The sequence below is a fragment of the Elgaria multicarinata genome, chromosome 11 (assembly GCF_023053635.1).
Source record: "Elgaria multicarinata webbii isolate HBS135686 ecotype San Diego chromosome 11, rElgMul1.1.pri, whole genome shotgun sequence".
Taxonomy (NCBI): Eukaryota; Metazoa; Chordata; class Lepidosauria; order Squamata; family Anguidae; genus Elgaria; species Elgaria multicarinata.
Genome location: NC_086181.1, coordinates 14,898,558 through 14,919,568, shown reverse-complemented (window position 1 = coordinate 14,919,568; position 21,011 = coordinate 14,898,558). Strand labels below are relative to the sequence as shown.

At 45.3% G+C, this 21,011-nt stretch overlaps 1 protein-coding gene across 1 annotated transcript in view; it reads left to right on the top strand.

The window, feature by feature from the left end:
* PPP1R9B (protein phosphatase 1 regulatory subunit 9B) overlaps positions 1-21,011 on the top strand; it is a 92,682-nt gene that overhangs the window by 47,026 nt on the left and 24,645 nt on the right. Inside the window, exons 2-4 of the mRNA XM_063138240.1 lie at positions 10,123-10,255; positions 11,891-12,011; positions 18,973-19,077. Coding sequence (XP_062994310.1) covers positions 10,123-10,255; positions 11,891-12,011; positions 18,973-19,077 — 359 coding nt within the window. The remainder of the gene's footprint in view (positions 1-10,122; positions 10,256-11,890; positions 12,012-18,972; positions 19,078-21,011) is intronic.

Genomic DNA, 21,011 nt, shown 5'->3' with positions numbered 1-21,011 from the left:
CTCAGAAATAAGAAGAAACAGGGATGCTTAAAGGACATTAAGAATATTGGCATGCCAAGGTGGCTGTGTTTTGTCTGAGGGGTAACCAGTAAGACCAGAAATGCCAGTCTCCATTTTGTGGCAGTGGGATGCTGGAAATACATGCCCTGGGGATCAGATGCCAGAGGAATCAAATGGAGGGTGGGGGGGAAGGGGCTAGGATGGCCCCTTATATGTGGCACCAAGAATGAATGAGAGGCCAGGGAAATGCCTAACCCATCAATTCCCCATTGGATTGCCTGCTGCTCCTGGCGCTCTGACTTGTTGTCCCTGGGGAATACCTTTTCAGCATTCCCCTTCAGTTCTTTGGCCTCAATGTGTGAAGGATGGGGGTTGAGCTGGCAGGGATGGAGAGGTTGTGGGCAAGACCACTCTCCATCAACATATTGTTTGAATACATGGAAGAAAAAGTTTGCCTCGATTTGCTTGTTTCCTCTTCCCTCCCCATCCCTTTATCCTTTTGTATTATGCCTTTTAGATTGTAAGCTTACTAGCAGGGATTGTCCTATTTTTAATCTGTGTACATTAATTAGTAAATCTTAACTGCTTTATAAATGAATAATAGTAATAGCAGCAGCAGGAAATACTAATGCCAATGCAATTGGCAAATCAAGGGACATTTTCAAATTGTGAGGTGCCTGCATACATTTTTTTTTAGATGTCCAGGCAATCAGGCACCTTGGATATTCCTGTCTCTGCCACTTCATGTATTATGGTGCTGAACCAAGTGGGGCCTAGAACCCAGATCTCCCACGTTCTGAGGAGTCCAACACTCTAACCACTACACCACACTGGCTCTCACCACATATGTATGCTCAGAAACACTTTCTTCCTTATTATTAATTATGATGTTTCAGAACTGATGCCCAGCATTAAAAAGAGGTCATGGGGCTAAATCCTGGTTAAGCCTTGCCTCAAATAAAGTTCTGGATTCTCATCCCTACATCCAGAGTCTATTCCAGGCTGACATTAAAGTCCAGCTCTGGATTGCTTTCTCTATGGTGGAGTTACTTCCTTTGAGGGTTCTTGATTCTCCCTCCCACCTCCATGTAGTTTGGCGGAAATCCTGGCCTGGATTCCTACAGATGTCCTGGCCTCAGCTAGCTTACATGCGTGACTTCCGCCATATGTACGCCTGCTGAGTCATGTACCGCTTGCTAGGCTGGCACACTCATTTGTAGGGCTTGGCAGCTTGCGTGTGGGCAGAGTTTTCTGGTACAGCTCGGTTTGATTCTTAGCTGCTCCGGGGAAAGTCAAGATAAATCATCTGTTGGGGTGGGCATAGGAGACAAGAGGTAGAGCCAAAAGCCAACCCAGATGGCCTGAGCTAGAGTGACCGGATGCAAGAAAAGAAAAGAAAAAAGGCCTCCTGCATCCTTGAGACATCTGGCTATTTTGGCAGCTACCCCTGAGATGGTGGGAATTACCTGAAGCAGAGAGGTATTTCCTGAGGCCTGCCATGGGTGTAGAATTGCCCCTTTGGTTCATGGTTTCAGATAGCCGGAGCATCAGCCAATCTATTACAGGTGTAATGTTTGTGCCTTAGGCCAGGGATGCAGAATTATAATCTTCAAGTGAAGGAAAGAAAGCAGTTTTACTCACAAGTATTCTTACATATACAATGCAGGTACAGCATAGAGTTTCAAAACAGTTTGTTTAGTCCATTTTGTGTTCTATTACACTGGCAGATGTGGGAGAGCACATACTCCCAGTAATGGTGGAAGTCAAAGAGAGAGTGAGTTGGGAAGGCAGGGGAGGAACAAAAGGAAGAAATCAGGAAACCACATTGGGTCTGTTCAGACAATACGCTAAGCCATGATTAGGCTGCTAACCCTTCTGCAGTAACTGGTTAGTGAGGGTGTTTAAACCGTGGTTATGTAGCCACCATGGTTAGGAATGATTCACACGACATGCTAAGTCATGGTTTACACGATACGTTAAGTCATAATGTTTAGCTCAAAATGCTTAACCACTGTGGCTTAGTGTGTTGTCTGAACAGGGTCATTGTAGGCTCTAGAGATCCTAAGGATGGCTGTGGTCAAAATTCCATGAATTAACTGACTGCAATACTGCCCCCTTCTAGGAATTTGCAGACGGGTTTGCAGTGTTCCTAACACAAGGAAGCACACACACACGCACATTGTTCATAGAACTATCAGCACGGCATACCTTTACTTTACGTATATTGCACCACTCAAGTGAGTAGACCACTTGTATGAGCTGTTTAAAGTACATTCCAAGTGAGTGAATGGAACGTAGGAATCAATCGTCAGTGTAAGTCAGTCCAGGACTCACTCTGGAGGTGTTGTGACCAAAACTCGCTGGTGGTTCGGACAGATCAGGCCAAGCATCGGCAGATGGCATCCTTGCCAACATCCCAGGAGGGCCCACTACACCACTGATGCTTCCCCTCGTGCCAGATGTAAGCCCCCACACCACCCCTGATGTAGTATCTCTCCAAAGCACTGTGGGAAATCACCACCTTAATTTCCCCCAGTGCCCTGGAGTAATGTGAATGTTAGGGGAATTGTGGGAAAGTTAGATGGTGGCTCCAAGCCATTAAGTGCTGCTGCTGCCCCACACTGCCAGCTTCCAGGTACGTCCTCCAGAGCCCACTGACATGGGAGGGGTTCAGCCCTGCCAGTTTCAGTGGATCTCTGTAGATCTTTCTGGACGCGGACTACTCCAGCTTTCCCCAACCTGGTGTCCTCCAGATGTGTTGGACTGCAACTCCCATGATTCCAAACATCTGGAGGGCACCAGGTTGGAGAAGCATTGGTCAGCAAATCCTTTCATGTCAGCTTGTGGCAGCTGCCAACAAAACCGTAATGGTGTTGGGTCTGAGCCACCTCAGCCTGGGGTGGGGAGCCTGTGTTGCGCATCTGCTGGCAACCCACAAGATCTGTTCAGGAAACATCTTCTGCAGCAGCGAGACAAAAGCTGAATCGAATCCCATCAGGGCTGGCAGTTTCTTGGAGAGCTAGAAGTGTGAATCCGCGGTCACCTGTGACGAGCTTGAGCCCTCCAATGGTCAAAGTGGCCTGCAGCCCACGCACACAGGCTGCGCAAGGCTTAAGGGGGCTCCTGGTAGAGTGGCGTGTGATCCTATTGAGCTTCCTTGGCAGCGGCAGGCAACAACAGCAGTGCTGCGTGGCTAGGTCTGAGACACCGTTACATTTCCCACAATGCCATAGAGCAGGTGGCAGGCCACGTGTTGCCCGCAGGCACTAGTGTGCCCAACAGACATCTTTCTGGGCTCCTGCCAAGATGCCCTAACCCTCCCCCTTTTTTTGCTATTAATATTCTTACTGGACTTTTTCATTCTCACTAGGAAGCATCTGAAAAGGGTCGCCCACCCAAGAATGTCCTAGCCATGGCATCCAACTCCAGAGGTACAGATAGCTGTGCTGTTGGCTCTAGGGCAAACAGAGGGCAATGGGCAATGGGGCAAACCCAGAACTGATCCATAGAGCGTCCCCATTCTGCTTTTGGAGGCTTTTTCCTCTCACCTGACGGGTTCGAGGGTGGGTGCTCTGAATAGGGCAGCCATGTCCTTTACAGAAGACAGTATTTGAAGGGCTGCCAGAACCATGCTCTGAAGCAGTCCTCTATTGGAAAGGCTATATGCAGGAAGGGTGGAACCAATGGCCTTCTCTCGGCGCTCCTTTTCACATGACTGTAATTGCATGAAGAGGGCAGAAAGTCTGCATACAGCTTTTTATTTTATTTATTTATTTTATTTATTACATTTCTATACCGCCCAATAGCCGGAGCTCTCTGGGCGGAGCTCTCTGGGCGGCTTTTGTGTGTGCTAGATGGAGAGAGCTGCCTGTTGATGTTGCATTGCAACAAGATGTGTAAGGAGCAAAGAGGTGGCTCACATAAGTGAGCCCAGCCACATATTATCAGAGAAGGGGATAAGAAAATAATCCATGCCACTGCTACCCAAACTTGGCTAAGAGAGCAATTCATTCCTGGCCACATAGGGCTAAGCATGCAGATGACACAAAATTGGGTGGGAAAGCTAATACCCTGGAAGGCAGAAACAAACTTCAAAGTGATCTTGATAGGCTGGAGCACTGGGCTGAAAACAACAGAATAAAATTTAATAGAGATAAATGCCAAGTTCTACACTTAGGAAAAAGAAACCAAATGCACAGTTACAAGATGGGGGATACTTGGCTCAGCAGTACTACAAATGAGAAGGGTTTTGGAATTGTTGTAGATCTCAAGCTGAATATGAGCCAACAGTGTGATGAGGCTGCAAAAAAAGCAAATGCTATTTTGGGCTGCATTAATAGAAGTATAACTTCCAAATCACGTGAGGTACTGGTTCCTCTCTATTTGGCACTGCTTAGGCCTCATCTAGAGTATTCTATCCAGTTCTGGGCACCACACTTCAAGAAGGATGCAAACAATCTAGAGCATGTTCAGACGGCAACCAGGATGATCAAGGGTCTGGAAACAAAGCTCTTTGAGGAGAGACTGAAAGAACTGGGGCATGTTTAGCCTGGAGAAGAGAAGATTGAGGGGAGACATGATAGCACTCTTCAAATACTTGAAAGGTTGTCACACAGAGGAGGGCCAGGATCTCTTCTTGATCATCCCAGAGTGCAGGACACAGAATAATGAGCTCAAGTTCCAAGAAGCCAGATTCCAGCTGGGCATCAAGAAAAATGTCCTGACTATTAAAACAGTACACCAATGGAACCAATGACCTAGGGAGGTAGTGGGCTCTCCCACACTCGAGGCCTTCAAGAGGCAGCTGGACAAGCATCTGTCGGGGATGCTTTAAGGTAGATTCCTGCAGTAAGCAGGGGGTTCGACTCGATGGCCTTATAGGCCCCTTCCAACTCTACTATTCTATGATTCTATGTTTCTGTGGGCATCGGTGATGCAATGTGCAAGTACAGAGAGAAATTACATTTTAGAAGGATTTTCTACTAAGGAAATCTTTGGGAAAATTCCATGAACAGACAAAAATATATTCCTCTCCTAGCAGCTGCTTCTTTTTCTTTTTTGCAGCTGTGTGATCCTTTCAAGGCAGGCCTGTTCTGTGTAATATTTTGGAGTCCAAAGGATGTGATGAGGGTTTTGTTAAATATTGAAGGGGGGGGGGGAAGAATCATAATTATCCAAAATTTCCATTTCTTCCCACATGCATGCCAGGCCTCGCAGGTGGTGCAAAGATGCGTCGGAAGGGCAGGGCAGAGGCAGGCGGGTGGCTACCCTGGCAGCTTAATTAATGCTGTCACGGGTTTCGGAAAGGGTGGGGGGGTGTTTTCATGCTTTGTTTCTCTGGCTGTGACAGCATGCATGGCTCAATTACAGGATAGAGCAAGCGTGAGAGACAGCGGGTGGGGGCGGAAGAGAATTGAACCTGCTCATATGCATGCTGGTGGAGGGAGGCTAAGGATTTTGGAGGGGAGGGAGAATGATGCTCCCTTGTGAGTAAAGGTATTTATGGGGATGGAAGATGAATTGGGACATGAAGGACTAAAACCTGGGGGCAAGATAGGTGAGCTTCCTTGGAACTTTTGCAGGGAGTGTGCTTTTCTGGGTGAAGGCCACATTCACTCAGGTGTAATCTCTCGGAGGCTGTATGCCTATGGTGGATGGGGCCAGAGCCTAAAGTGGGTGAGCCTAAAGTACCCCTTTTCTTCCTCTTTCTACCACCACCTTTCTCTCTTTTCCCCACCTCTCTCTTTCTATCTGCCTGTCTCTCTCTCTCTTTCGTTTTCCGTGCCCAGTGGGCTGCTTGAAGAGATTGCTCTCACCTAAGGTCTGGACTGATTGCTTGCAGAGGGCTTTTGAAATTTTACATGAAAATTGGGCCAAGGGCCACATGCAGTCCTAAGACTGCAAGTTGCCCACCACTGATCTAGAGAATGAAGACTAAGAGCTGGAGAAAAGGCAGTGGAGTGGCAAAGGGAGAGACAGACAGAGGGAGAATTTGCTGAGTTATCTAGGGAGCTAAATAAGAAAGGGTGAGCAAAAGTACAGGCGAGAAGGGGGGAAGGGAAGGTTGTGAATGTGCAAGTGGAAGTTAAGACTGGACCATCTAAGAATAACAAACTGTTGGTGTCTTGTGGCCCGGGGGATGCCTATTGAGGAGGATCAGGGTTCTATATCCACATCCACATGGTTTGGGTGTGGATGGGTATCCCTAGCCCCACCCCCATGTACTAATTCATCACATCAGATTCTCTAATCACACAAACACCCATCCCACTAATGTGGGAACCTCCCTTGTTCCACATAGCAGACTAGGATAGCAAGGGTAGCATGGATGATGTAGACTACACAGAATGCCCACCATGCTATACCAGATAGAGGGTTAGTTCCAGATTTAGGCCTACTGAGAGCAGACCCATTGAAATGAATGTCACTTACGTTTATTCAATACATTTTGATACTGGGCTTGTTCAGACAACACGCTAAGCCATTATGTGGTGTAGCATGTCGTCTGAGCAGGGCCACTGCCTTTCTGCCAAGGTGTCTAATGCGGTTTACAGTCTGCAAAGACTGAAACAAAAAAACAAATGTTACAAAAAACAACAACACATCAGAATATAGTTCTCTTAGGCTGGCTGAAGGTCTTTTCAAGAGCTGATGGCACAGGCTCCCTGGCCTAGGCCTGGCCTCTTCTGTCTTCCCTCAAGGCACCCATGTCTTTAGCCCCATGGAAGGTGGGTGAGGGCCTCCCTCAACAGTTCTCAGGTTGAAACGATGATGAAATTCTCTCAGGTTGAAGTGATGCTCACGTTCTCTCAGGAGCTGATGGCAATCATGGCAGGAGCTCCCTCGCCTGGCCTTCTCTTCGTCCGCCTTCCCTCAGGGCTCACAAGTCTAGGTTAGGTTAGGCCGGGACTAATAAAAGTCTCATTGATTTCAATAGTCTAAGTGTGATCTAGAGCCAATGCCCTGCTTTCATTTGCCCCATGCTTCTAGCTGTAGACTGAAACACATCAAACCGGCACTCTGGGAATCCCTACCGTAGCCGTCCAGAGTAGTTACCATTTGTCTACCGTTTCCTTTTTCAGCCACCAACCATTAGCAGTGTTGGCAGCCTGTGCAAGACGAGCGCAGAGGAAGTGCTGAGGATGTGGTGCCGTTAATTTAGCGTTGTAATTACAGGCGGAGGTTTGGCAGTGAGCAGAGAGGAGATACCTTATCACTTATTCATGATGACATGAGGCTTTTTGGTAACTAAAGTCTTGTCCATTCAAAGGGCAAAGGAATCCTGCGAGAAACCAAGGACTGCCACTCAGAGTGAGGCCTTGTGGTTTTGGAACTCGAAAACTGCAGTCTCCCTCTCATTATATGTGGGGCTGACCGTTAACTGGATCAGGCCAAATTCTCATAGGAAGTTGCCCAGAGGGGCTACAAAGGACATCAGCCTGGCCTTGTTAAGGCACTTCAATCCAGCATGGTCACAATTAGATCAAGGGTGGGTGGACGGGTTTACTGCTATTACTACTGCTTAGATGTAAAGATGTTGGAGAAAACCGCAACAAGTTCCAATGAGTTTGGATTTCTATGAATCCAACCTGCCGGTTTCCAGAACAGACCAGCTTTTTCCAAGTCACATGCAGTAGCAGACAAGTTTTTCACATTGGGGGAGGGACTTGTAATAATGCAAATTAGCACAAGTAGAATGAAACTTTGGTTTAAAAACAAACAAACAGATTTCATCAATGAGCGGACAACAGAACGAAAGATACCTTGACATTCCGCAAAACACAGGCAGAACGGACTTAACCAAATCCGTACATCTCTACTTAGACGTACTTGGTGTCAACAATTTGCTTTGAATGTCCATAGTCGGTTTGGCACCTATATCAAGGAGAAATGAACAGCTAGGAGAAGCGGCAGCAGGGAGGGAGATGTGAGGAAGCTGTAAGTATAATATGAGGGGTGAATTCTGATGTCCAGATTAGGCCATGGTAATTGACATGAAGTCCCCGTGCTGTGACTTACAGTGAGATGACTTGACCGCTGGAATACGCTAATGCATCATCACACACGATGATGGTGAGTTTGAGACTCACCACATGCTGGGAAATTATGTGATCTGGCTGGCAGCAGGGACATTATGAGCCCTGGTCCTAGCCCTACATCTATGGCATCAACAGTTCAATCTTATGCATGTTTGCTCAGAAGTAAGTCCCATCAAGTTCAGTGGGGCTTACTCCCAGGTAAGGAGAGTATAGGACTGCAGCCTCAAATAGTCACTCACTGTTTGCATTCAATCAAGTAGTTATTAGCCAACAAAACATTTTTCCAGCCTGCTCAGAGGCTACTAGACTGTTTCCATGCTGGCCATGGAGAAAGGGGTTTTTCTTCCTCTGCGGCTAGCATGGAAACCAAATGGGCAAGCAGAAGCAGGATGAAGTGATCCACCCATCCTCTACCATCTTGCTCAGTTGCCTGCAAAGAATTCTTGGTCGCCTCTGGTGACTGGGCAAGTTGTTAAATGCAAGGCTGAACTATTCACTTTGCTAGATCACCCTATGAGGGTTCATAAGTTTACCACGTCAAACAAGTTATCTCAGTTTATCCTATATCTGTCAAAGAAGGTGAGGTTTTAAGTTATTTTACTTAAACCATGCCGTTTGGTATGGCAAATTCACAAAGCAACTTCTAACAAATATCAAAGTGCAATAAAACAATAATAATTCGAAAATGGTTTAAAAGTTTAAAATTTAAATCATTCATTACAAATTCATCCCAGCGATAAGAATTGTCTCCTAAAGACATGTGAGAGGACTTCTAAATGTGGCTTCTGGTTTGGGAACTAAGAAATGATAACCAGAACTGGTCACACAAGCAGCAGAACTAGAAATCCACCCCTCTTATTGGCTGAGAGCCTCTAATTGTCTGTAACAATGAGGCCTTGCTCACTGAGTCGATATCAAGGTGACCCATCTACCCTGGGAAAGACTTGGCAAGGGGTTTTGAACACTCTTTGTTTTAGCAGCCACTGGGGACTCTCACCTAATCCTATCCAAAGTACACCAAAATGAGCTCCATCTCCATTGTTTAGCTGCTGAAATGTAACCCTTTGCTTGGAAGTAGGGATGTTAATGTATTTCTACATGTTAGGCTTCAAAGTTTTACAGAAGTATGTGGAGGGGAGGGGGGGAATTGAATTCCTAATAGCATCAAATCTTTAGGCTCCCAGGCAACCCGCTGCCTGGAATTCTGCCAGCCCTGTTGGTAACTCATAACCTGTGTATTGGTTTGTAGTTACTTACTCGCAGGGTCAGCATCAAGGGTAGACGTGATCGGGCACTCGCTGAGGACCCACAACCCAGCAGGGGGCCACTGACAACAGCCCACTGGAGTAGGTCCTCCTCTTCACCACTGCAATCTGCTTGTTCCCCTGCCTCTCAATCTGGCCCAGTCAATGATGGTGATGAGCAGGGCCGGCCTAAGATATTTTGCTGCCTTTGATCCTGAAGTGAAGAACAAGATGGCACCCCCTCCCTTTCCATGTATGAAGGCCAACTGGCCTGCCAGCTGAATCTGTCTTCAACACTGACGATGGTGCAGGATCCTCCATTGCACCTGAAGGCAGCAGGCTAACTTAGGGGGCACAGAGCAGGCTGCATGGCACACAAGTTTTTCCTCCAACACCTTGCTGCCACCTCCCAAGATCTGCCACCTGAAGCAATTGCCTTACCCTTCCTAATGATTGGGCCAGCCCTGATGATGAGAAGGGGGAGGAGCAGGCACCACTGCTTACTTGCTCACTGGCTCTGTGCCTGTCAAGCAAGCAAATGGTAGCAATGATGAGAAAGAGGACAAGGAGCAATAGCAGTTAGTGACAACAGAGCTGAGAAGGTAGATTCACTGAGGGAGGGGCTCATTGAGGATGTCTTGCTGGAGGCCCCTCAAAAACCAAGAGTGGCACTGCTCACTAGTGACGGAAGAGCACTATGCATGTTCTCAGAAGCATTTGTTCACACATGTGCCAGAGCTGAGCCTTGTTGCTCAAAACTGTTTCCAGGCTTTGGTTTGACTCAACACAGGCCCTGTTCATTCGCATTGTATTCATTCATCCGTTTCCTATCTTTCCAGGTTTTTAGCACCTACTCCAATGAGGAATATGACCGGCGGAATGAAGATGTCGATCCCATGGCCGCCTCAGCAGAGTATGAACTCGAGAAACGAGTGGAGAGGTTAGACCTCTTTCCCGTGGAACTGGAGAAAGGTAATGGTGGGAGCAAAGAAATGTAGTTGGGCTGGGAAATTAGGGGTGAAATTTCCTTTTCTGGACTAGAGGTGTGAGCTTATGCTTTGATCCAGCCAGTTGGGGTATGTATTTGGAAAGGAAGACATTCCTCAGGTTTTTGTTTTTAAAGGCACACAGGAAACAGTGGAAGACGTATTTACGATTTCACTGGGGCTGAACTCTAAAGGAACTATCCAAGATGCTGAACCTAGTTTGGGGATAGGGTTCAGCACCTTGGATAGCTCTTTTAGAGTTCTGGCTGGTTCTGACTGAAACCCAGAATGGATCCACAGCCCCACCGAAATTGGAGCCACCAGTTTCCACTGCCAGGGAGGTTTGTCCTTTGTCAGAGGTTTTCAAGATGGATGAACATCTGCACTGCCACAGGAATAGAATATCCATTAGGTTCCAAATAATCTCCAACTCTGTAGCTGCTGCATTCACACGTATCAAGACAAAGAACATTTCAGTAGGATTTATGCAGGAGGGTGTGTCCTTGTACTGTTCACACACCATTTTAAGAACAGGTGCATATAACCCTCGCTTTCCCCTCAGAAGGATCATATTTAGAGCCTGGCTACATGTTACACTCACTACCTTTGGCCACCTGTTTCCATGCTGTGGCCCATCCCTGCTTACCCCTCTTCTTGGCAGCTAATTTCTGTGGGAGGGAGAGCAGCGGGGAAAATAAGCCTCCGAGGAAACAAACAGCAGATGGGGAAAGGCAGCCAATGGCTCCTCCTTCACCATGATCTTCCCCCTCCTCCACGCCCTCGAAACAGACTTAGAGAACTCTTGACTCGTGCTGATGTAGCACTGGACTGTGCCTTGAATGTCCTGATTGGCTCTTTTTATTCTGATTTAATGGGTGATGTTTGGATTATCTTTCCTGTAGTCAAATCCATGTCCTGAACGAACTGAAGTAGAGAGATGTCACTACATTTCAAATATGAGCAGTGACAATTCTACCCATACTTTCTCCTGCTAGTAAATTCTTGATTGAATTGGCCCTTCATGACTGAATCCCCAAACACCCATCCACTAATTTCTCTTTTTCTTTTCAGACACAGGCAGTTGCGCACCCACTTCCCACACGGACACACTCCAGTCATTTCCCTGCCATCTGCCTTTTCCCATATATATTGTTCTGATATAAACAGGCCTCACCTGCTTTCAGGCTCTCTCCTCCCCCCCCCCCCCGCCCTCTGGGGCTGGAAGTTGGGAACACATCTTTTCTTCCCAGAACCATGAGGGGTTCCCTGGATTTGATTAGAAAATCTGTTAGGAAATTAGTTTCAGCACAACCTTGCATTCCAGATACTCCAGCAGTGACATTTACACCGGAAATGGAGAATATGTCTCACCCAGGTCTATAGTTCTATTGTGTTCTGACTTTCTTGTTTTTAAATGTTTTATCTTTGAGCTTTGTATTTATTATGATGTATTTTAACTTGTGATTTTCGCAAGCCGCTTTGGTAAGTGGTATAGAAATTGAATACATAAATAACCCGCAGTGGCAGATTTCAAAGACGAAATTCATGATCAGAATGTGGTAATTTCCAGTCTTAGGACCTCATGCTTCACATACTGCACCTCTTCCTTTCTCTCGTGCAGATTCTGAGGGTCTTGGGATCAGCATTATCGGGATGGGAGCTGGGGCTGATATGGGCCTAGAAAAACTCGGCATCTTCGTCAAGACAGTGACAGAAGGAGGAGCAGCTCACCGGGATGGCAGGTCAGTCTGGCTGACCTCAAACCCCTGCCATTGCAAACTTGTGAAGTATGGTTAGTTACGGCTAACTTTCTCTCACAGAAGGGAGTGCCGGGAACAGGGAACACCCCCCCCCCCAGCTGAAGTATGACACGATGTGTTCTTCCTGTGGTTATCAGCTTTTCATAGTTGATGAACCACAAACATTCTATGCTACACTATGTAGGAGTGGTGGCAGGCAACCAAACTATATCATTCTTTTTAATAGCGTGTCCATCGTTTTGGAACAGAAACAGGGCACCCAAAAATTATAAAAGTGGTTTCTGCATACTTGGTGGGGAGGGATTCTTTGTATGCAGAAGTATAGACATTGATAAACTTCTAGGACTTTTGGAATGTTGAGGGTATAGAGATAAGTAAATTCTAGTATAACATCTCATTGCCTGGAGAGCGAGCTTCCAGTTCATACTGAATGCCCAAAACAGGATTTGTCTCTTCACTGTTGCCATTTGTATGGGAAGAGGGCATACACACTACTCCCCAATCACAGCTGCGTTAAAATCCTAGATTTCTTCACTGTTTTCTGTGGGAAGCTGTCACTTCCATGCCAGGAGAGAGAAATGGGGTGAGTAGGAAAAGCAGGTTGGGCATACTGTGCGAGTCTAGCAATTAAGTCTACGGTTCAGGGCAGTTGAGTCATGGAAAGTTGAAAATTTTAGGTTTCTTTATTTTTAAAAAGAACAGTGGAAGAGAAGGAGGGATTTGACCTGCTCAAGCCCCTTAAAGCTTGCAGTATCCTAGAGGTAAACATTAGGATCAGGGGATGCAAGCCATGAAATTTAAAAAAATATCTCTACTTCCACATGTTATATTCCCTATCACCACCACTAACTATATAACAATGCAGTGCTGAGATGCAGGGCTGCCAGCCAGCCCCATTTCAAAGCCCTTTAGCCTCACATAGCAGGGGGAGAAAGAAATATGACTTCTGCAAGCCCCAATCAACACCACAAGTCTCCTGTTCCAGACTTCCTGGACCACTGGTTAACACTGTTTTTATGGGCTGAGAATACATTGCAATATTTCATTGCAGTTGAACCGTTGTGGTTATATAATAAGGGCCTGTCTACATATCACACTCTCCACATGAGAACATAAGGGCAGCCATAGAGGGGCGTGTGTGTGTGTGTGTGTGTGTGTGTGTGTGTGTGTGTGTGTGAGAGAGAGAGAGAGAGAGAGAGAGAGAGAGAGAGAGAGAGAGAGAGAGACTTTAAACCCCTCCTGGTTTCTCTGCTTCTTGGTGAGATAGCCAGTAGAATTTTCAGCAAAGCTCTCCCATGGTAAGTCCAATGTGTTGCTCGGTTCTCAGAATCTTAAAGCATGACTCTAAGTATGTTCACTCAGAAGTGGGCCTCATTGAGTTCAATGGGACTTAGGCTACAATGCTATATAACAGTTACCTGGGAGTAAGGTTCATTAACCTCAATAGGACTTACTTCTGAGTAGACATGTATAAGATTGTGCTGCTCATACCCTAGTAAATGTATTCAGGATTGCAGCCTTACTCATTGTATGTATTATGTATGCATGTCGTATGTGTGTTTTACCCTGTTCTGTTCCCTACGCCTCCTGTTGGATGGCACGAAATTGTTCAACACTTCTGTCATAACATTACAGGCCGATAGTTGTCCCTAAAGCAGGCCATTGGAAGAGGCCTGGCTGTCAATTCCTCCTACTCTGGCTGCACGTTTGCTGGCTGCTGATGGAGGCGGCTTGATACGGCAGCAAGGTCCGTTCCATATTGCCCTTGCTGAATTTTCAGCCTGATCCTATTCACATTTCGTTTTAAGTAAGTTGCACAGAGTTCAGTGGGACCTAGTCCCAAGTAAGTCTGAATAGGATTGCAGCCTTAATTTCTTTTTGGTCCATTTCCGTCTGTCCTTGTTTGTTCCGTGTGGTTTTGGGATTTGTTTGTTGTTTGCATTATTGTAGTACACAAATGCAAAGACGAGCATAGGAACAGGAAATATGGGAAGGGACAAAACTGTTGCTTGAAACAGCAGGCAGGAACACCAGCATCCAAATAATTTACTCATGAGTAGAGTAGCAAACATGAAGAAGACAATGGTCTTGGCAGCATTTTTCTACACACCACGAGGAAGATTGCGGGGAAGCTAGTCTCTCTTAAATGTGATTTTGACTTCCAAGGGACCTTCAGACCAGATTTCCCTAAATGCCACCCCACAAACAGGAACTTGTTAAGGAAGTTCCCTAAATTTTCTCACAAAACAGGAAGAGATGCTATATAACAGTCTTCCTCTCCCTCCAGCTCTTCCTGCTTCTTCTGACTTCTAGGATGATTGAGGTGTTTCAGAGGGCTCATCTACACCAAGCAGGATATTGCACGATGAAAGCGGTATATAAAAAGCAGGAGCCACACTACTACTTTATAGCAGTATTGAAGTGCGCTGACAGCTGTTGGTGCCCATTGACACATACTATATACTGCTTTCATACTGCTACGTATATCCTGCTTGGTGTGGCTCCTGCCTTTTATATACCACTTTCATACCGCTTTCATAGTGGAATTTCCAGCTTGGTGTAGATGAGCCCAAAGACTAATTGCTGAAGTTCCCTCTGGTCAGGCATAAAATAGGAACCTAAAATGTATTATGTATCACTTCAATTGCTCAAAAAATGATAGTGTTTGGTATATTAAATGTAAAGGTATAGTTTATTTAGACAATAATTAAAAATTTACAGAGGGAACGATCTTATGGCCCCTAAACAGCATCTGAGGAGCCATAGGATATTTCAGATTCCCTGATCCAAGGTTGGAGACTGTGGTCTGATCTCGGAGGAGGGAACAGGAGCTCTGATTCCCCTTGAGAACCTCCCCATTCTCCAAGGTTGGGAACTTGACCTTGGAGTAGGGGGATGTTGGTAGGCAGGGAGGGGAGGAGACTGGAGAGGAGAGGATGCAAGTTATTCTGAGGCTTCTCCAGCCTCCTTCCACCCCTCTCTGAAGTGCCACACCTAGATGGGCAAAAATGCCTAGCAAAACATGCAGTGTGAGAGGACAGGGAGGCGAAGATTGCCTCTGCCACTCTTCCTGCCCTGCATTGGATGACTGTAAGCTTCCTATTTCGGGGGCTTATGATCATTGGAGGCGCAACCCATAGGATTGCGCTTGAACTTTTCTTTTAAATGTTTTTTAGTTTTAATGATAATTGTATGAGCAAACCAAGTTATACATAATACATTTCATGTTCCAAAGGTAACTGCGCTTTAATAGAAGTATAGCTTCCAAATCGCACGAGGTACTAGTTCCCCTCTATTCGGCCCTGGTTAGGCCTCATCTTGAGTATTGCATCCGGTTCTGGGCACCACAATTCAAGAAGGATGCAGACAAGCTGGAGTGTGTTTAGAGGAAGGCAACGAGGATGATCAGGGGTATGAAAACAAAGCCCTATGAGGAGAGACTGAAAGAACTGGAAATGTTTAATCTGGAGAAGAGAAGATTGAGGGGAGACATGATAGCACTCTTCAAATACTTGAAAGGTTGTCACACAGAGAAGGGCCAGGATCTTTTCTCAATCATCCCAGAGTGCAGGACATGGAATAAAGGGCTCAAGTTACAGGAAGCCAGATCCCTGATGGACATCAGGAAAAACCTCCTGACTGTTAGAACAGTATGACAATGGAACCAATGACCTAGGGAGGTGGTGGGCTCTCCCACACTAGAGGCATTCAAGAGGCAACTGGACAGCCATCTGTCAGGTGTGCTTTAAGGTGGATTCCTACAATGATCAGGGGGTTGGACTCGATGGCCTTCTAGGCCTCTTCCAATTCTATTTTTCAGTTTTCAGTGGGGTGGGGGGAAGAACCAAAACAACAACAGAAAAAAAGCTAGTCTTTTTCCATGACTTCAAAATTTCCAGAAAGTTTACATCTCTAGGCAGAAGACTTCGTCCATGTTACTGCTTCCATGAAGGAACTGTGCTCAGGGACAGATAGGAAACACTATGAGAAAGGGAAAGACCTGGGTTCTCTTTCCCCCGTGTAATAGGGGTTTGTGCACTTGGTATCTGTTGCCTATTTTTTGTTCATGGAAGAACCTGCTTTGGCATGTAGATTGTGTTTGCTGGATTAATCATGTCTGGGTCAAGCCTGGTGAAAGTAGAGGCCTATTATTACTTCCAGCATATATGGAAAAAAGAACACCATGGCTGACAGCAGTGGACCCAAGAGTGATGGGATCTCTGATGTGTTGCGTGTTTGTGGAGGTAGGGGCTTGATTATAGAAAGGCAGGGTATAACTACAAGGAACAAATACAGAAACAAAGAAAGGATGCAGTAAATTGTTATTGATTTGCTGGGTCAACCCAAAGGCCCATCCTAGCCAGTAAGCCAAGTGGGGCCACCTGGATGTCCCAGTTCTTCATTGAACCATGACAAAGGCAGCCAGGTTCTGCTGTTTCTACTAGGGATGGACAAAGCAGTCTATATCTGGCCCATGTCAGTTTTGCATATTTCCCCTTCTGCAGCTACGAGGAGCTTCGAGGGTTGGGAGAGTTGGGGGGGGGGGAGATGATTGGGATCATAGGGGTAAAGGGTTAGACATTTCCTCTGCCCACACTGTAGCCCCAATCCAGATCATATACACAGATTCATCACTCTCCCCCCACGCCTACTCCTTCAATGAGCTCTTGCATCACATCTAGTTTGACCTTGATGGGGGGATATCAGTAGGTTGGGATTTCCTGGTAATTGAATTGTAATGCAGCACTTGGGACCTGAAAGGTCACCACATCCCTGGTGTCCCATCACAATTTCTAAAGTAGATCATGAGCTTCCTCTTAACAGTGTCATTTATGCACCATGTCCAGACAGTACAGTCCCAAGAGAGATGCATTCTCAGTGGCTGCTCTGCAGCTCTGGAACTCCCACCTTGTGGAAGCTTACCAAAGTCCAAGCTTAAATATTTATTTTAGAAACACAGAGCTATTCCTTCTTTCTTTTTAAAACTAGGTACCGGAATATTCTAAGTACTGATGGGCATCAAAATGTGTTGCCCAGTATCATTGTGCTCTAGGCTACCATAGAAGAAAAAGAAAAAAAATTGAGGATCCAGAATCTCTATATTTTCAGTTTCACAGAACTTATAGCTGTGCCCCCAAATTAAGCAGAATTTAAAACAAAACAATTTGTAGCTCAGTATCCTGCCAGATTCCAATACCATCAAATAGGAGATAAGTATTTTACCGCCTTCCATGATGTTCCAGAATGTGATAAACTATTCCCTCCTTATACAAAATGTATCAGTCATTTGCTTACCCTCTCAGAAGGTCACGTCGATTATTGTATAGATAAATCTTCAGGATCTCTCTTCATTGTGTCCTGTAGTTACAATTGTTGCTATATGATGTTGACCTAATTGGGATTGGCTGCTCTAGGTCTGGCCTTTAAGGACTGTTTTTCATTGTATGAGCTCCTTTGGTTTTTAAGTGGATTTTATCATTATTTCTTATGTACTGTTTACTCAGTATGAGGCTTTGTGTAAGTTGGAATAAAAATGTTGTACATAAAATGCCGCCTTTGCTTCTTAAAGCGTTGTTAGCCATCCTGGATTTCAGAGATTGGGCAACTTAAATAAGCAACCACTATCTCATTGCTGAAATGGGATGCTTGAATGCTGCCTGTGTGTTTTTTACAGAATTGAAATTTCCAAAAGGAAGATGGGCGGAGAAGCAACCCTGGTACTAAATGCCAGCAGGGCTGCCGCTTGCTGTCATAGCAACAAATATGGCTCCCTGCCCAGTACCAGGGGCACCAGGGAAATATAAACAGGGGCCTTCATGGGGGAAAGCTCAGTAGGATCACACACACACACACAAAGTGCTCCCAAGTTGCATCAGGCAAGAATCATTGGTGTGCTCAGATGTTTGGTTTTTCATCTGGTCGAACGCCATATTGAAGCCACTTGTCCTCTTCTAAGAATGGCATTGCCTAAGCTTTCTTTTCCACCTGTTCATTGGTTGTTCTCTTTAATCTTGGGGAAATTGTATTCTATTTTAGGAAGGAAGTTATCACTGAGGCCTACAGGTTCATCCTCACACGTTTAAATTGCAGCTTTTAGTCAATAATCCATCAAAGGGTGCCCCGATGGCATTTTAGCCTTTGCGCTATAGTCTGTAGTGACATGAATACAAAAACATGTATCCCAAACTCACGAGGAGAGCCAGTGCGTGGCGTAGTGGAGATTTGAGCTTGAATTAAGGAGACCAAAGTTTATATCCACAGTTAACCGTGAAGCTCATGGTATAGCCCTGGGCAAGACATCTTTCAGTCTAATCTTTGTGAACCGCTCAGAGAGCCCCGGCTATTGGACGGTATAGAAAGGTAATAAATAAATAAACCTACTTGAAGGTAAATAAGAACATATAAAGCCCTTTACATACTGAAAAAATGCTATAGAAATTATTGTTTAAAAAATATAACTGCACTTCTGCAGATTAATAAAAATTTATTTATTTATTTATTTATTTATCATATTTATACCCCGCTCCTCAGCCAAAAAAGGCTCTCGGAGCGGCTTACACTTAGAAAAAAAGACAGTCCCTGCCCTCAGGCTTACAGTCTAATAAAGACATGACACACAAGGAAAAGGAGTTCAGGAGGGAAGAGGTAAAGAGAGAGAGAAATTAAGTGGACTGGGAAAAGGGCTGATGGGATTGTCCTGCTCCCGAAGGAGGGGAGTCCAAAAATAAAATACTATTTTCCATTTCTCCACACATGGGAATGTTGCCACCAGTTTCTATGTTGTGAGCTGGGATGTTGGTTTTGATACATGTTTAGCGTAAAGGTGCTGTTTGAAAATGCAGAAGGTGCCCTCCTTTGGCTGCACGCTTGACTTTGCACATACATATACAGTGGAACGGTTAATCCAATTCTGACTTTCTCCTCTCTTTCCTTCCTTCCCCAGGATCCAGGTTAATGACCTCATCGTCGAGGTGGACGGCACCAGCTTGGTGGGCGTGACCCAAAGCTTTGCGGCCTCAGTGCTGAGGAACACCAAGGGTAGAGTCCGGTAGGGGAACGGTGTGCACCCCAGCTTTGTGATGGGACCAGCATAGGTTGCCTGTCTGCCTCTCCATAAAAAAAGATATAGAGGAGCCAGAAGTATTTCCTCAGAGAAAGCCCTGCTGCATCATAGGAAAATTTTCTATAAGCAGTCATTTTGTTTCCCGTGAAATCATTGTGAGAGTAAGATGGCAGCTGATAGGTTTTCCTGGCAGCTGTGGTTTTGCTGCTTGTGCTTAAATAGAGATGATCACGCATAGGAAGATATTGCTCTATGTGTGGGCCAAGAGCAGTAGAATTGTAAATATATATATATATAACAAGCAAGGTTAGAGGCTCTCTCTGACTGTGGTGCTTTCAAGTAATCATGCCCAAAAAAGTATAGAAGAAGCTAGACACTGGATGATATCTTTTTATTCCGGTAGAATTCACATCTTTTGCTCTGGCAAGGCTGCTGTGCTTTTAAATGCCTTATGACAGACAGAAATTCAACAGCTGGAAGTGCAGGGATAGAAGGCTTTATCTGTTGAATTTCTACCTGTCACCTAGTGTTTTAAAAGACACTTCCAGTCTGACAGGGAGCAGATTTGAAATATGTACCATAGCTTCTTAAAGATTTGTTCCTCATTTCATTTTCTGGCTAAGTACACTCTTCTCTTTTCACTGTTCCTTCTAGTTCTAAGTGCCCAATTCAAATCTCTTTTTCCTGTCTCCCTGGTAAACCATATCACCTGAATAAAGGGTGAAATGTTGCTTTAAATTGTTCCAATTGGATAGCATTACTTGGGCTGAGAAGAGGCAGGAGTTCTGAGATTTCAAAACACCTGCTCTATGTTATTTAGAACACTTATTCTACTATTATTAATTGTTCTTGTAATTTTATTTATTTTCATTCATTTACACCGAATGACAGCTTTTGACCTCTACTCTAGCCCCCATATTCACCACCAGCCCCAATTACTTTTTTAAAAGCCTATTTTATCCCAGTCATTCAGAGAAAACCGCCCAGAGAGCTTCGGCTATTGGGCGGTATAAAAATGTAATAAATAAATAAATAAATAAATAAATAATAAAAAAGAATCGGCAGTGGTGGGTGTTGGTGGGTGGAGGAAGGGGGAAAACACAGGGCACCGGATTAGTTGGCTTTCAAAACACAGCAAAGAAAGGAATTCTCTAACATTGCCTGTTTAATTTGATTTTTGATTTTTTTTTTACAGTTATTTCTATATATTTCCATTGCTCTTGCCCAGCACACAGAGAATTCTCATTGAAACCGGAAGGGAGGACTGAGTGGAACCTTGGTTTTTATATATATATATATATATCTGTGGGGAGAATAGCCCTTAAAATAAGCATTTTGTTTCCTGTGAAACGGGCAGCAGCTCCTTGCTGGCAGCAATGGCCTATCAGCTTTGGCTCCATTTTATAGAAACAGGGAAGCAATGCCCATTACCCTCCGAATGTGCCCCCATTGCATCATGGGAAAGTGTTCTATGTCATGGTCTACCTAAGAAATGAATCAAGGGTTTGGGGAATGGGGGGGTGGGGGAAGGACACAGGACTCTGGCCCAGCTGAATTTTCCTGTCAGCTGTGGTTTTATTTTGTCCTTTATCCATACAGCTGCCTCTGTGGCCTTTTTTTAAAATCTCACCAGAGGCATTTGGCCTGCCTTTTCCTGGCAGCATTAAGAATTAGAGGCTTGGCACCTTCCCAGGATCCTTGTGGTAGTGGTTTTAAAAGAATGGCATTTTTGAAATTGGTTTGTAACCAGGGAAATCCTCCACCCCACCCCCCCATCTCTCTTACACACACACAAGGTTTACACCCAGGTTCCCTCAACAAGAAGGCCTGAGCAATATATGGGGTCCAATCTAGAACCTAACCCATTCCTCTGAGACCTGAGTGCTGCTGTGTTCCCAAGCGACAGGAACTTCAACTGT